This window comes from Oenanthe melanoleuca, chromosome 1A (assembly GCF_029582105.1).
Source record: "Oenanthe melanoleuca isolate GR-GAL-2019-014 chromosome 1A, OMel1.0, whole genome shotgun sequence".
In the NCBI taxonomy this organism is placed as follows: domain Eukaryota; kingdom Metazoa; phylum Chordata; class Aves; order Passeriformes; family Muscicapidae; genus Oenanthe; species Oenanthe melanoleuca.
Window position 1 is genome coordinate 66,993,529 of NC_079334.1, and position 16,373 is coordinate 67,009,901.

The 16,373-nt window shown below is 46.0% G+C and overlaps 1 protein-coding gene across 2 annotated transcripts in view; it reads right to left on the bottom strand.

Moving 5' to 3' along the window:
- Positions 1 to 1,717: 1,717 nt before the first annotated feature.
- The window catches only part of PLXNA4 (plexin A4), a 435,362-nt gene continuing 420,706 nt past the window's right edge, over positions 1,718 to 16,373 (bottom strand). For both annotated transcript variants that reach the window (XM_056482450.1, XM_056482451.1), the window contains exons 31-32: positions 7,933 to 8,083; positions 1,718 to 7,240 (exon numbers count right to left, since the gene is read on the bottom strand). In XM_056482450.1, coding sequence (XP_056338425.1) covers positions 7,145 to 7,240; positions 7,933 to 8,083 — 247 coding nt within the window. In that variant the 3' untranslated portion in view covers positions 1,718 to 7,144. The remainder of the gene's footprint in view (positions 7,241 to 7,932; positions 8,084 to 16,373) is intronic.

The following is a 16,373-nucleotide window of genomic DNA, read 5'->3' on the forward strand; positions in this document are numbered from 1 at the left end:
CTGAAAAAAAACAAAATATTTAGTAACTCTGATTGGAGCCCCAAGCATTTCCTCTGTCCCACGGAGCAGCTGGACAGGGATGTCTCATTTCCATGGCTGGATGTTACAGGTGTACAGATGTATAGAAACTGCTCTTCTATAGTCACCCAGACATTGCTGAGCAATACCAGGCTGGAGCTGTCAGAGCTTCATTCAACTCCTTTCCTTCTTTGAAATCCACTCTCTCCCTTCCTTTTTATGGTCTCCATGGAGGTGAGACTGTAGAAATCTGTTTGCTTTCCACAAGCCTCATGCATGGTTCCTTTAGTAGCATCCCTGAATTCGTGAGCTTGTCAACCTTTTTGGTTTTTTATAGAGCTGAAGACACCCCAAAAGCAAATGGAAAGGAATAACCTGTCTGAGCCAATAATCCAATAAATGTCTTTTTGTGTGGCAGGGAAAGGAAAGGAAAGGAAAGGAAAGGAAAGGAAAGGAAAGGAAAGGAAAGGAAAGGAAAGGAAAGGAAAGGAAAGGAAAGGAAAGGAAAGGAAAGGAAAGGAAAGGAAAGGAAAGGAAAGGAAAGGAAAGGAAAGGAAAGGAAAGGAAAGGAGAAAGGGAAAGGAGGAAGGAGCTTTCCCTTGACTTCAATTTCCTCCCTCCATTTGACACAGAAAGCATCAATCACAGCCTGGGGCATTTTTATGTCTTTATTTTTTTTAATAAACTTTATTCTATATTACAAATAGTTGTTTTTTTTTTTTTCTTTTTTTTTTTTTTTTTTTTTTGTTCTGGACTGCAAAATAGGAATGCCTTATATTTACATACACAGGTATACAATTAATTATAACAAAGGTACAGAAGCTTTGCCTTTACCAAGTAACAACGGGATTCCAATTTAAATAGTATAGATTTTCTTTCTTTCTTTTTTTAACTAGGATCAGTTCAAAAGAAAATCAAACCAACAACAACAACAACCTAAGAAAAAGGATCCCAACCTCCTTTCTAATGCTGTCTTGACATCTCTTTGAGGCTGTTAGTAACACTGTGGTGAAAGGAAATGTCTTTCCATTGATTTTAAGTTGGAAGCTTTTGCAAAACAGAGAATGAGACTTCTGGGCTCACATGTATGTCCAAGACATGGGGTCAGACACAAGGAAGGGCCTCTCTTGTGACCTTAAATAATCCAGTTGCCTCTCAAATTCCTTGGGGAAAACACTGGGAGCATTTAGCTAGCACCTAATCTCTCTGTTTCCTTACCCCAGCCTGGGCTGGAAAGTGGAATTTCTCCAGGGAACGGAGAAAGAGCAGCATAGAAAGTTTAAATAACACCAAGTTTCTCTTAAGATACTTCAGAAAGGACTTCAAGCTTGGACATGTGCCTCAGTTTCTCCAACTGGCTCTTGTGCCTCAGTCTATCTAAAAGAACAGCAACTTCTCCACTGGGGAATGCCAGACCACACCAGTAAGAGAAGGGAATGCTGAAAGAGCCTCAATATCCTGGTTTTCCCTCTGTTTTCCACACCCAATTTGCTTTACTGAGCTTCCCTGCACACTGCTCTCTGCTGTGAGCATCCTTGAGGTGATCTGTTTCCAAGCAGAAAGAATTTCTTGAGGTAAACTCTCCATTTTTAGAACGGAAGATTAAAAAAAAACAACAACAATCAAACAAAAAAATCACCCAAAAAAACCAACCGAACAATGAACAAACAACAACAACAGAAATCACACACATGACAGGTTGATTAGACTAAGCAGCTTTGTAACTTCAGTTGGGTTTTTGGTGGGTTTATTTTTCCAAGTGTAAATTCTGTTCATTTATAAATGTTTTTTGACATCTTTCTACAATTTTTTTTTTTTTTTTTTTTCTGTAAGCCTGTGTCCCCTTGGGTGCTTCTCCAACTGTAGAGAACTGAGCCATCCCAAATAAAACACGGTTGACAAGCTCTATTTTCAAAGCATTCTCCACAAAATAGTTATTCCCAGTAAGACAACTTTTTTTTTTTTTTGAAAAAATGGCATTGCACAGTCACAGAGGTAAGGGAAAACTGCAGGATTCCATGGACCAAACACTATCCTGAAATGGGAGCTGCACTGGTACAAAGCAGGAAAATTCAGCCTGGGAATGGGCATGAGGTTGAGGTTCACACCATGATGTTGAGGTTCACGTGTTTCACCAATTTCCTGCTCCAGAGCACACCAAGTTTGGATGGCAACAGTTAGGACACCCCAAAACCTCCACCTGCTCTGGAGGACAACTCTCATTACTTGTCAAATGCATAGAGCAAATTTTCCTGGAATCATTGAGGCTGTGTGGCCACCCAGAGAAGCTGTGGCTGCTCCTGGATCCCTGGAAGTGTCCAAGGCCAGGCTGGACAGGGCTTGGAGCAGCCTGGGACAGTGGAAAATGTCCCTGCCCATGGCAGGGAGGTTGGAATGAGATGATCTTTAAGGTCCCTTCCAACCCAAACTGTTCTGTGATTCTGAGTGTCCTCTGTGCAGACACAAATGTGTGTCCCACTTAGCAGAGCTCTCTGGAGGGACTGAGTCCTTCCAGGTTTCCAATCTTTATTTGGAAGAGTCTCCCACACAGCAGTGTCTCTTCCCAAAGCACTTCATAAAGTCTTGGGGAAGGACAGATCTACATTTCATGTTATGACTTAGTTCTGAGCAATTGTCCTTCTGATATTGGCTGTTGTGTGCTTGGGTTTTTATATGACAGGCATCCCAGACTCCAGGAAATCCAGAAGGAACTCAACAGGAATGCTGACCACTGACTGTACTCTTCAAATCTGATCTATCAGTTTTCAACAGCATTATTAAAAATAATAACAATTATCTGATTTGCTTGGTCTCTATCCCTTCCTGGCAAACATTTTCCTGTGGGTGAATGCACAAGATCAGGAAACTTTGGTAATCACTTTTCAATCTAAGCAATTACCAAACAAAATTCTGCTGGTAAATATTCTTCATGACCCAATAAATTTTATGGTCTTCAGTGTCAAAGATGCAAGATAAGACAACTGCAGTGGTAACAGTACAGGGATGAAAATTGGCATAGCCCTCTTATTGAATGGAGCAAGGCTGGTGTGTGCTGGGTTGGAGCAAACCTTTGGATATGTTCAGGACAGGATGAAGAGTGGGAAGAGGAGGACTGGGGCATGTTTTAACATTCAGACTCTGTGATCTTCGAGGTCTTTTCCAACCCAAATGAATCTGTGATTCTGTTCTACAAGAGGAAGGTGGCCAAGTTTCTCCTCGATCATTCTCCTGTTCTTGAGGGGCAAACAATCTCCAACACCTCATTCAGACACACACAGATTTCCCCACCCTGGTGTTCACTGCAAGGCTCAGTCTGCACCAGCACATGATGTGGTGGATCAGGTCTCAGATCACTGTCCTAACAGCTGAGTGCCACTCACAGGGAGGGCATGAGGAGTTTGCAGAGGGGTCGTTCACCCTTTGTTCCTCTAACCCACTGGCAAAGCCCCAAAGCAAACCCTGCAGTGAAAAAATAATCTTGCATCTCTCCATAGAACCTCAGAGAGCCCTCATGAGTTCCCTTTCCCCTCTTTCTGATGGTGCTGCAGGTGTCAACATTAATTATTTGATAGCAGTGTTTGAGAAACACCCATAAAGATCATCCTGTCATCTGGAATAATCTGGATATTAGGAGCCTGTCCATGGGCTTCTAGGAACTTTGGCTCCAGTGGTCTCCATGGGGCTTGAAAACAATGTGGGACACTACTTATTCATCAGGAATTTTTGGTCAAGTGTGGAAAGGGAGGTGGGGGAAAAGAAATCAAAGGAAAAGAAAGCATCCGTGTTGTAGTAGGGCTCATTCTTCTGCTTGTGTCTTTGTTTTTAGTTGTATTTCACATGCACTTAAAAAATAGTTAGCTCAACAGGTGAGGCTGGGAAGAAAGATGCCAAGACTTCTCATAGACTGGGGGATTCTGGGACACTGGTTGGAAATGGGAAGGGCACTGAAGGGGACAGGGGAGGAAGCCCACGCATTTACATCACAATTCTGGCACATTTTCCAAGCAAAAAAGCAAATCCAGCTCAAACACCAAAATAAAGAGAAACAGAAAGACAAAAAAAAAAGCAAAGAGGAGATGAAAGAGAGGCAAAACGCAGATTTTCTTTCAAATCCTGGGCATGGGGGAAAGAAGAGGGTGGAGAGAAAGCAGAAATGCCTAAATGGGAAATTGGAAAGGGTTAAGACACCAATCTCCTGGTGCTTCCCATTTCCCCTAAGTGTTTCATTCTCAGTGTCTCTGAGGTGTTCAAGTTTTTCTCGAAAAATATATATATATAATATACAGATGAAAAACTCCGTACCAGCAAGAAGAAATAAAATAACAACCATGGAAAACAACCATAACAAACCAAAAACACAGCCCTGAAAACATCGAAAAGAAACAGGGTGAGTCTCAGATTTCCCCTGTGGTGTTCCTCTGACTTCAGTAACAGTGCAGGATCACACCAGTTCATTTTGATACCTTTTTTTTTTTTTTTTTTTTTTTTTTTTTTGTTAAACAGCTTCTTCTTCCTCTCATGTGCGCATGTCCAGGCAGGATCGCCCATCACTCATAACCACTTCCCTCCAAGCCAGCTCTTTGTCCTTAGACTCCTACCATCCAGCTGTGAGTACAAGGCATGACAATAGGGTCCATATTTATCTTTTGTGGCACTTTGTTTGTCAAAACCTTTGGTTTCTTCCTTTTTTATTTTAAATTTTTCCCTTTTTTTTTTTTTTTTTTTTTTTTTTTTTTTTTTTAAGTTTGCGTACTTATAAAAAATACTGTGTTTGTGTTGTTGTTTGCTGTCGTTTCCTTACCACTGGCTCTGGTGGGACTTCCCACTTTCACAGCCATAATCAATGGATCTGGAACATGCGCCGACGTTACTAAAATGGATCAACAGAACCATGGCAGAACCAACCAAACCCAAACCATCCCCAATGCACAGGCCTCTTAAAACTGCTGAGATGTCCATAAGGTGCATGATGAGTCCATCAGCTCAGCAATCCAACAGAAAGCAAGCAGAACCAAAAAAAAAAAAAACCAAACAGAAGAAGGAAGGAACGCACACGCGCACACAGATACACACGCACACGCACAAAATAATCGGAATTGTAATCAAGAGAGAAATGTCTGGGGGTTTAAAACCAAGACGTGTCCCTAAGTTTGCTGTTTCAACGTGAATCTGGTGATTTTCTCCCCACAGACATGTCCAGGTTTGGACTGCTGTTCTTTGGGTGGTTTTGGACTCGCCTACGTGTGTATCTGCTTGGCTGCAGGAAACCCTCCCGCTGGCTGACTCCTGCTTGCACCACATCCCCCCTCACACACACTCAGGCTCTGGTTTGATATCAAGGGATGGGAATAAACCCAAAAGAGCTCTGTAATCTATTCACACACCCTGCCTGCACCCCTTCCTCCCCCCAGGTGCAAAGCAGATCCGGGCTGTGGCTCTGAGGATGGGGTGAGGTGGACATGGGCTCACTCTCCAGCCACTCCATCTGCCAGGGAGCTCTGCTCATGTCTGGGGAGATGAATGCTGACCCAGCTCTTGCCTCCCTGGTGTACAAGGAAGGTTCTCCACACGTGTTATCCAGGCTGGCCGTGTGAATGGAACAGCTGAAGGCAAAAGAGATGCAGGAGCTCACTCCCCTTTGGTTGGCCATGAAGCAAGTTGAGATGTTCTGGAGAAGCTGAGCAGGGACAGGGTGGTCCCCCACAATTGTCCCATGGTGACAGCAATCCCTGAAGGGATAAGAAGTGCAAAGAGAGATAAAATCCTTCCCAGGCAGCAACTGTGCCTTCAGCAAGGCCTGTTGGTTCCAGAAATGGAGAAGGGGAAAGGCCAGGAGTTGGCACCAAAAGGCAGATGGGCTCACAGCAGTTCACAGACCTCCAGAAGACAGGCAGTTCGGCTGGGGGATCTAGGTAGAAGAATTATTTGCAGTGTTTCATTTGGATTTCCTCCAAGATTTCCTTCCAAAATGTGTGGTGACATTTCCTCTTAGGAGTGGCTTGGAAGGAAGGCTTTACCATCAGCACCGTGCACCACCTCACTTCACAGCAAGCACTTCAGTGACCCTCTGATATTCCACTGTGGGAAAACAACAGCTGTGTTCCAGTTGAGGAAACAAAATGGAAAGAACAGCTTAAAAAGAAGAAAAAAAGCAAAGAAAAAAAACCCCAAAAATCCTTCTAGTTCTTCTCTTGAGGCTGAGCTCCTTGCCTGGAACAAACCGAGGGCTGTGGCTCCTGCTTTCCAAGCCGGGGTGGGAATGAGGAGGGTGATGCTGTGCTCTCCATTGCCAGGACAAGCAGAACCAGCACCACAGACAGGATGCCAGCGAGCAGAGAGAAGGTTTTGCTGCAGTGCTACGACCAACAGGACACGACGGGAAAGACGGAGCGGGACACGCGGCTCTTGGAAAAATAAGAAGAACCATATGGAACACATGGGCAGGGGAGCATCGGTCTCCTTGTCCCCTCTCGACCCTTTCCCTGCCCCAGGAGAGCATCCCAGGCAGGATGAGCCCCAGCTGTCCTGCTCTGGACATTTTTGGGACTCCTCTCCCAGTGGGTCGCTATCAAGAGATAGAATTGCAATGGCTCTGCAGGAGAGGAGCTGGACTGGCTCTGCCCTCCAGGAGCCCTGCAGGCAGGCTGCCTTCCCCTCGGGGACACTTGAGTAATACTGAGTTCATTTCCATGTCCTCTCCAGAGGCTACAGCCCTTGGAGGGCAGTTAAAGCAGCATGACAGAAGTTACCTCCCAGTTTCACCTCTGCAGAGTGAGGATGTGATGCTGGGGGAGGGTTGGTGGGGTTTTGTGTGTGTTCATTAGTTTCTCTCTAGGGCAAAAGGCAGAGGGGAAGCTGTGAAAAGGAGAGCTCCACCCGAATGTCTTCAAGGCCCCAGAGCCAAGATTCCTCTGCAGTCTTTTCTTTTAACCCCTGGGGCACTGTTGCTTTGTCCATTTGGAAAGAGAAGGAAAAAAGAAAGAGAGAGAGGGGGAGAGAGAGAGAGGAGCGCTGTTCGGGTGGCTCTGCTTACAGCCCATCAAAACTTGCACTTGGTAAAGATGATGATCTTGAGTGAGGCACGACTTGGTTTATCCCTCCCAGGGTGTCCCTGGCAGGACAGTTCTCAGCTGTCTATGCTCATGAGGGTTATGACTTGTTCAAGTTTGTAGGCAAGTTTCTGTTTCCCAGCCTGGTCGTCTTGATCGAGGGCTCCGAGGATCTGGAAAAGGAGAGAGGAAGAAGTGATAGGGATTTTGGTTTCTTTCCCCAAAATGACTGAGTCCAGCATCTTAGAGCAGCAGAGGAGGTTTAGCTTTCTCTGTCCCAGGCTTAGCTTAGATCATGCAAGGCAGGTCAGTGAGCCAGGAGGGAACTAGACAGTGAGTTTGGGTTTGATTTGACTCAATGCAGACCTCTGGATTGCAACCAAACAGATGGATTCTTATCTTGGAGATCAGTTATTTATTCCTGAGTTTATCCATCACCTGGCCATGCCACTTGAGATGCCCTAAGGGGTCTCATATGGCCTTCAATTCATAGAACCATGCTGGACACTTTAAAGTCTGTGTTGGACCATTTTGGGGTGTTTTAGGGTATCTGGAATGATGTTGGGCCAAGTCCATAAGCAACTTTTGGCCACTTGGGATGTAAAACTCATGTAGGGCTCCTCTGCAGTGAGTTAACATCTGACCATCAACTACTTCAAACCAGCTGAGCTTGACTGAACAATAGAGACAAAAATAATACTGAGGAGACCCAAACTCCCAGATCATCCCATTCCAAACCCTAAGCATTGCTTCTCACTCCTTAAATCCTTCCCCCTCCCATCCAGGATGCAGAGAGGCATCAGTGACCCACTGAGGGATGGGTGGGCTGTCCCCTGGCCCCCCAGAAGTGTCCCCAGGCTCTCACCTCCTCGCTGTACTTGCCCACGTAGGAGTAGATCTCGGAGAGCGCGCTCATGGTGTTGAACTCGTTCATGTGCATGCGGGACTGCTCAGCCAGGTAAGCATTCATGTCCTGGTCGCTGATTGCTGGCATCTTGGCAATGTCTGAGTAGTACCTGAGGGGCACAAACACAGGGGTGTTCCCTGAGGGGTGTGTTGGGTTGGTGTGCCCAGCAATGTGTGTTCTGTCCCCATCTGTTAAACCAGCTGGGGCAGTGACCCTGATCTCCTGGCACACATTATCTGCTCATGGGCCATCTTTAAACCAGCTGGGCAATCATCTTTATCTTTCCCACAGCCCATCCTCCCTCCAGGAGATATCTCCTGTTCATGGCCATTGAGTCCTAGGGCATGACTGATAAAATTCCATCATCCCACTGGGAGATGCTCCAGCCAGGGCAGGAGCCAAGCCTTTCCTACCCAGATAAAAACTGACATTTTGGACACCAAGGGACCTTCTTCCCACTGCATTCCAGAGGAAAACCAGACCTTTGCACATCATCCCTGCACCTTCAGAGGAAACTGCACCTTCTCCAGGAGCACTGCTCCAGCTGAACCACATCTGCCCCTGCAGGAGGATGCAGCCACCATTGAATGGGACTGTGCCAACACCCTGACTGACTGACGGGTGTCAGCTTGGATTCTGACTCTGGCAGGGGTTGGGATTGTTCTGTGTAATACTGCATTTCTATTTTAATGTTCCTAGTAAAGAACTGTTATTCCTAATTCCCACATATTTGCCTGAGAACCCCTTAATTTCAAAGATATAATAATAATTTAGAGGAAGGGAGTTTATATTCTCCATTTCAAAGAGAGGATCCTGCCTTTATTGGCAGACACCTGTCCTTCAAACCAGGACAAGGGGAAGAACAGAAGCTCAAGGAGGGAAATCCACAAACAAAAAGGAGAAAAAAAAGCCACATATAGTGCTGGGCTTTTCTGGTTCCCCAGTGAAATACTGCTCATGCTCTTCTTTTACAGCAAGAAAGGTGACCTAGCCAAAGTGGAAATGGCTGAGAACGAATCCTGAGCACCAGGCATGTGTTGTATTCATCCCAATCTGAGAATGAAGCTACAAAGAGTATCCTGTAAACTTTTCCTGTGCCATCAATAGGAGCTGGATTGAATCTGGATCACTTTGTCAGACATTCAAGGGCTTTTTGCCCTGCCTCTCATCCCAGAGACCCCTTGCTGCCCACTGAGAGCTCAGGATTTCATTCCCATGCACAGAAAAACCCAAAATATTTGTATTTTTCCTTGCACCATTCTTACCACTACATCTGCCCCCACTGCTAACATCACCCACCTTCCCCACTCAACCCAGTCTGTCCCAACAACTCTCTGCTCAGCATCTCCTTTTTGCCCCATATTTTAAGCTGGCCTGATATTTATGGCAACAGCATTCAAGTCCAGTCTGACTGGGGAAAATCTGCTTTTCCTAGGAGTCAACAGCATTGCCCTGGAGCTCAGGAGGACTGGGGCTTTATCCACAGGGTCTGGCTCTCCCAGAGCCATTGCCCAGCAGGCTTCATCTGCAGAATGATGTCTCTTTAAGGAAGTTGCTATTTTTGATGTCCTTCCTCCCCTGGGTAAGGCAGGTCTTGGAGGACAAGGTTTGCAGAAGGTAATCAGTCACTGTCACTCGCAGCTGTGCTCTGCTGTCAACTGGTTAATTAGACACCATCATTTACATTTTTAATTTCTGCAATTTGACATTTTGTGCACAAGGAAAAAAAAAATAAGAAGAAGAAGAAAAAAAAAAAAAAAAAGCCCATAGCTGCAGCAATCCACAATTTTATAATTAGGAGGCAGAGGGGACAGGGAGCCAAAAGAGCTGACAGGTGTCCTGTAAACAGCGTGGAGACACCTGCTGAGATGGAGGCTGTTTGCCACTGCAGAGAAATTGGACACTGAAGTGCTGTGTGATGAGGATCCTTGAGGTGGATGAGTGGGAAAATACTCTGTGGCAGAGCAGCTGGTGGAGCGTCCTGTGGAAGGCAGAGCAGTGCAAGAGCTTGGGGGGAAACCCTTCCAGACCTGGAGGTGCCCTTCCATCCCACCCTGATTTACTGCAATGGGTCAGTCTCTGCTGATCCCTGTTTTGGGGGTGGGATGTTGATGTAATCCTTGGGAGAGGGAGGCACAGGAGGCAGAGGTCCTTCTTGCCTGACATTTTGCAGAGCTAAACTTTGTTTCACCATAAAAACTCGTGCAAACCTCATTAATTTTACTGCAACTTCCAGCAGGCACAAAACCATCACTCTCCCTGGAGTCCTGGCATTCTGTCTTCTGGGCTTAGAACCAGCTAGAAATCTTAGTCTAACTCAGTCCCATGGTCTAAATATTTCTCATTCCCAGTGCTCCAGTGAAAAGTGGTGTGAGTTTGTTTTTCTTTACACTCTGCCTGACCCTCTGTCCCCAAGTGGACCTGGACAGTTGTCTGTGAGTAAAGTGAGCATCTGGAAATCCCAGGAGGCCCTGTCCTGCAGAACTGCCCCCAGGAGAAGATGCTGAGCAGGAGGAATAAATATGTCTCAGACCATTACCACTCCCAGGAAAACTTAAACAGGTCTTGGCATCACCTGCTGGAGAAGATCAGATCTGTGCTGCACCAGGGAAGCATCAGGAATTGGTGGCATCCAACATGGATGAGAAAACAAGGAATCTCAGGGTCAAAGAACAAGGAATCTTATGGTCAAAAAGCAAAGTGTGCCTTGGCACTGGGAAAAAAAAAATTCACCTGCCACCAGCACATTTCACAGACTTGTGGGGAAAACAGGCAGCAAAGCAGTGACATACATTGATTTATGGCACCTGAAAAGAGAGCAGCTCCTCATGAATGTTGGATAGGAACCCTTCTGATGGGTGAAATGAGAAGAGAAGGGGGCTCATCACAGCAAAAATAAATGGGGTTGGTGGAGGAAATCAGAGGTGCCAGTCTGGCTCTGACAAGAAGTCAAAATTCCCCTTTTCCTCTCTGGTTGGGCTGTGGCAGGAGAGTGGGTGTAGGGACAGGGTGCTCCCAAAAATTGGAGCACAGACTCACTTCTCAACTCCTTCTCCAAGTTTGTCCTGTTTCCTTTCCACCTGGTAGCATAGACTCTTGAATCTGTGACTCACAAGGGTTTGAGAGCTCCCCATCCCTCTTTCCAGCCCTGCAGAGATCATTCCCCAGCAGCACAACATTCCCATGACTCATCCAAACAAGGAAAAGCAGCAGGAAATGTTCCCTGGAGCCAGGGATGGGATGCACAGGTCTGAGTTTCAGGAATGAGTCTCAGGGCTCTGGCCATGACAGATTCCCAGGATGTGATCTCAGTGTTCTGGGGTCAGCACAGCACCCACCAAAGTATCTTGGTCTCCCCCAGACTCAGTTCCCTGGCATCACACAGTCATTTCCCATTAAACCAAGGTATTTTGTGTCAAAAACAAAAGAAAAAGAAGGGGAAACAAACATGTACCAACACCCCAGTCTAGATGAGTAAAAAGACATAATATCCTTCCATCCAAATTCTGCCATGGGCCAGTGACTTATTTATGCAGAAGAGTTTCTAATGAAGCCATCACTGTGCTCTCTAAAGAAATGATGAATGTGTGTATTAAAGCATCCTAGCAGGGAGATGACAACATCCCTGCTGAGTCTTTATTTACCTTCGATTCCAGCCCAGATCCTCAGAGGTACTTAGAGCCTCTCTGCCATTTGCATACCCCTAATGCAAAAAGCCACTGAGAAGCTGTCACCAAACCCCAGAGGCCCTTGCATTTGCACTGCTGGAATTTGCAAGGCTGCCTGTGGTGCTGCCATCACCCTGCAGCTGACAGCTCCTGCACCAGCAGTGGGCTGGGAGGCAGTGCTGGGGGCAGAGAGGTGCTCTGGAGGTCTCACCTGAGATAGGGACACGCCTTTGACTCAATTCCACAGCCAGCAGAAGGTTGGGAGCACAACACTGAGCCCTGTTCTCTCTGAATGAGACAGAAATGTAGGGAAACAAAGCAGCAAATTTATCTTCACCTGCCTCCAAAGGGTCAAGAGTGAGAATCCTGAGCACATTTGCTTCTCTACTCCAGTTTTTCTCATCTCCAGTGGATCCTTCCACAGCTGTTTCCAGAAGATGCTCAGATGAAGATCAAAAGATCCAGTGTTTGAGTTTCCCTGTATTCATAGGAACCACCCTCTATTCTCACCTCAAGGCTCTTCACCCTCTGATGTGACCACAGGAAATTTGTTCATTTGACTTTATAAGCAATTAAAATTATGAGGAACTGGGGTAAGCCCATCATTCCAGCCCTCCAGCTCAGATGGAGGATGTGAGGACAAACAGGGAATGGGATGTGTCCTCACAGGTATCAGGAGCACAGCAACTCACCCCAGCTGCCTTCAACTGGAGACCCTCCACTGCCCCGGTGGATGGAGAAGGGTTTGGGATGTACCAGGATACAGCTGGTACTCTTTTACCGAAAAAATAATTATTCTTGTTCCTTCCAACCTCATCTGTCCCTGGCTTGCCTTTTGTTTTGTTTTGTTTTGCGTTTTGCTTTATTTTGTTTCACTTTGTTTTCCCAAGGAAAGCGACACAACGGTGACCTGGGCATACATCACAGCGACCTGGGAATACATTCTGTCCTCTGTTTATCCAGGGATAAATGTTCTTTCCCTCTGTACCGACGGGGAGAGGCTCCTTAGTGGAGCTGTTTCACCAGAATGACTGTGCCTGCTGCCGCTCAGTAACTCATTAACTCATCAAAAGAGAATAGAAAAGCCACGTTGCCAGTGCTTCCTCCCCAGCCCGAAATTTCCCAGCACAGCCCATGGTTTAGGCAGCTTAGCATGGAGCTAATTGCCTTCCAAAAGATCTTTTTGTCATGGCTGTTGTCTGTCGCTGGGATGGGACTGCACTCATTAATAATCATTTTAGCATATGAAAAGCTTGTAACGAATCCATGTGCTGCAGACGGCAGACGCAATTACAGCAATAACATAATTAGGGTTATGCAATAGCCGGCTGTACCCAGACCGCTGGAGGAGGGAGAGGTGTGTGAAAGGGATCTGGATCCTGTTCCAGCAGGGAAGGGCTGGTGGAAAGCTGGGAACAACCAGCTCTTTTATGGGATGCTGTGAAGCAGTGCAAGGAGATGCTGCCAGTTCTTGCACGGACGCAGAACAGCAGTTTGAGTTTCCTGGGAAGCATCTGAGCTGCTGGTGAGGCACTGGAATAGACTGCCCAAAGGAAATTGGGGATGCCCCATCCCTGGAAGTGTCCAAGGGCAGGTTGGATGGGGCTTGGGAGCAATCTGGGATAGTGGAAGGTGTCCCTGCCCATGGCAGAGGGTGGAATGAGATCACCTTCAAGGTCCCTTCCAACCCAAGCTGTTGAAGGGAACAGTTCTGGCTGTGTGTGCAAGCCCTAGAAAGGGCAATGCTTTTATTTTGCCTGTTGGTGGCTTTTCCTGCAGCTTCTGCCCTCAGAATAAGGAGTGGAGGTTGATGGGCAGCACTGACTCGAGGGCTGGGGGGTGAATTGGTGCCCAGGGACAGGAGATCACCCAGCACCACCTCAGACAGAGGATGTGTGGGGCTGCACCCTCCACTATGGACACGTTTTCATCCTGCCAGCTGAAAGCTGCACGTGTAAAAACAGCTTTTCACTGTGATGAGAAAACACTGGGATTTTTTTATTTTATTTTTTTGAGATGAGAAGTGAAGAAAGACAAGCAAGCAGTCTTCAGATACTCCAAAATCTGCCCCAGAGAGGCAGGGAATGAGCTGTACCCCCTGCCCTGGGGATGCCTGAGCTTTAATTACAGCCAGGGAGATTTTGGCTGCCCAGCAGGGAAAACACTCTGATGAGAAGGACAGGGAAGCACGGGAATGAATTGCCTGAGGACAGCAGAGGCTCTGTTGTTGGAGGCCTTTAAGGAAGGGGTAGACAAGCATCTGTCAGAAAGGCTTTAGACAGAGCTGATCCTGCCCTGAGGCAGGAGATGGTCGGGGTGACCTCCTGAGGCCCCTTCCAGCGCTGCTTTTTGTTATCTCCACTGACAGCACCCCCTGCCTTGACCTTTGCTATGCTTCTTCTTGAGCCTCCTTTCCAGCAGAGAGAGAGGGGGCACAGAAAACTCATTTTTTAAAGTAGAGCCAGGATTTGCACCTGTCCTGTGATGCTCTTTTTTTAAAGCCCTCAGAGATTCTCCTAAGAACCTCAATAACTCACAGTGTTAGGGTACATGCAGCTTTTTACTATTTTAAACTAGTCCAGTTTGTGTTTCTTTCTAAAGTTAGCTGCAAAGTGGCCAACAGACACCACAAGCAGAGATTTCCTAGGGGCTTGAGAGCCCTGAAAGCCCAAGCTGAGACACTGGGTGGGTGAAATCCCAAGTGGGTACAGGCTCAAACACTCTTGTAAAGCATTTCCTAACAAGATCTAGACCTCGACATCTAAAGGCTAATGGGGTGCAAATGTTAGCTGCTTCATGAATCATCAGAGCAGAAATGTTTTGGGTTGGAAGTGACCTTAAAATCATCCAATTCTAACCCCCTGCCATGGCAGGGACACCTTCCATTGTCCCAGGATGCTCCAAACCTTGTCCAGCCTGGTCTTGGACACTTCCAGGGATCCAGGGGCAGCCACAGCTGCTCTGGGCACCCTGTGCCAGGTCTCACCACCCTCTGAGTAAAGAATGTCTTCCAAATGTCTCAAATTTCTCCCTTTTAGTTCAAAATTGTTCCCCCTTATCCTAAAAGTCTCTGTACTCGTAAAGAAAAAAGTAGATGAGATCACAGCCTCAGGAGTTGGGTAGCACCAGGTATGTCAGGCACTGTTTGCACCCAAGTTAACACAATAAAATGCAAATGTTATAATTCTGAATCACACATATCAGATCACTTTAAACTTCTTTTGATCCTGAACCTGGCAAGCCTATTGTGAATGGTCTTCATTGGATGACTCTTTAGTTAAGAACACTTGTGATGTCTCCATTGACTTTAAGTTTTTCTTAGAGGGGCTCTTTTCAATGCACAATAAGCAGCCAAAAGGAGACTGAGTCCCTGCAGGGATGAGGAGGAAAAAAGAGCACCAGATCCTCTCCTTGCAGCCCTGCAGGTGTTTTGGGCACCAGTGTGAACTGGAAAAACTCTTTGACTTCTGCTTTTTGTGCTCTGCCCCTTTCCAGTCTCCCACATCCTTGCCTCCGTGCCAAGCTCCGGTAGGGAAACATCATATTGATTGTGATGCAGGCAATTAAATGGTGTTAATGAAGTTCAAACAAGTGTTATCATAAGCTTGGCAGCATGGAGAGAAATGAAAGGTCAGCCACAGCCCTTTGTCATTTTTCAGTGTGGTGTTGAATGCTAATGAGACAGTCCCAATTAGAACAGGCTCCCCTTTGTATTGCTTGGGGATTGCATCAAATGCTCCCAAGTTCTCCAGATTTCCAGGCTCAAAGGGGACATTTGAAGTAAACTTGAAAAGATGCAGATCTGAAGCTGCTCTAATGTAAATTCAGCAGAGCCTATGGAGTTTCACTAACTGAAGTCAGATGATATTCTGCTCTACCGTTACTATTCTTTTCCTCTCCTTTTTTTTTTTTTTTTTTTTTCAATAGACTCATATAATGATAATTGAAAAGCCTCCACTTTGTTTTAGAACTACAGCCTGACTCTTCATGGCTCCAACAAAAGCCAAATAGCCTGTCCCAATTTCCTGGGTTAATTGTGCTGCCTCATCAGGTTTCATGTTCTGCAGCAAGAAATCCAAGATGTGGCTGCACTGGGACATTTTTTAACCAGCTTTCCAGCTCTGGGTGTCTCATTTCAACAGTGAACCTGGTTTTTCCCAAAAGCCAGAATTTCTCAGCTGGATTGTTCCAGCAGGCAGAGTCCACCTCTGCTTCCAACAATGCTATAAAAGGACTATCATAAAATCACAGAATAGTTTGGGTTGGAAGGGACATTTAGAGGTCATCTAGTCCAAACTCCCTGCAAAGAGCAGGGAACATCAACTAAATTTAAGTGGTGCACAATAATTTTTTTTGCTGCTGCTGTCAGCAAATCCATTATCTTGAATAATTATAGAAATGGGCACTAAAACAACCAAGCTCTCAAAATGTCATGGAAGATGTCCATTTCTTATATAGTTTTCCATTAAGTCAACAGGAAATTGCAGAAATTGGTAAATTTTAAAATTTTTTAGTCATTGTCGTGCATCCCAATTCTGAAGGCAACACTTGACTCATCACAAACAAGTAACTGAAAACATGAGAAAATCCTACACTAAAACAAGCCAAACAAAAAAGTAAAAGCAGTGAAAATTCCTGACAGTTCTGCTGTTGAAATCTGTTGGAATCAAATTTCCAGTTGACCACCCTGTGGGGTGGACCACTGGTGATGTCAGGAGCTGTAACTATTCC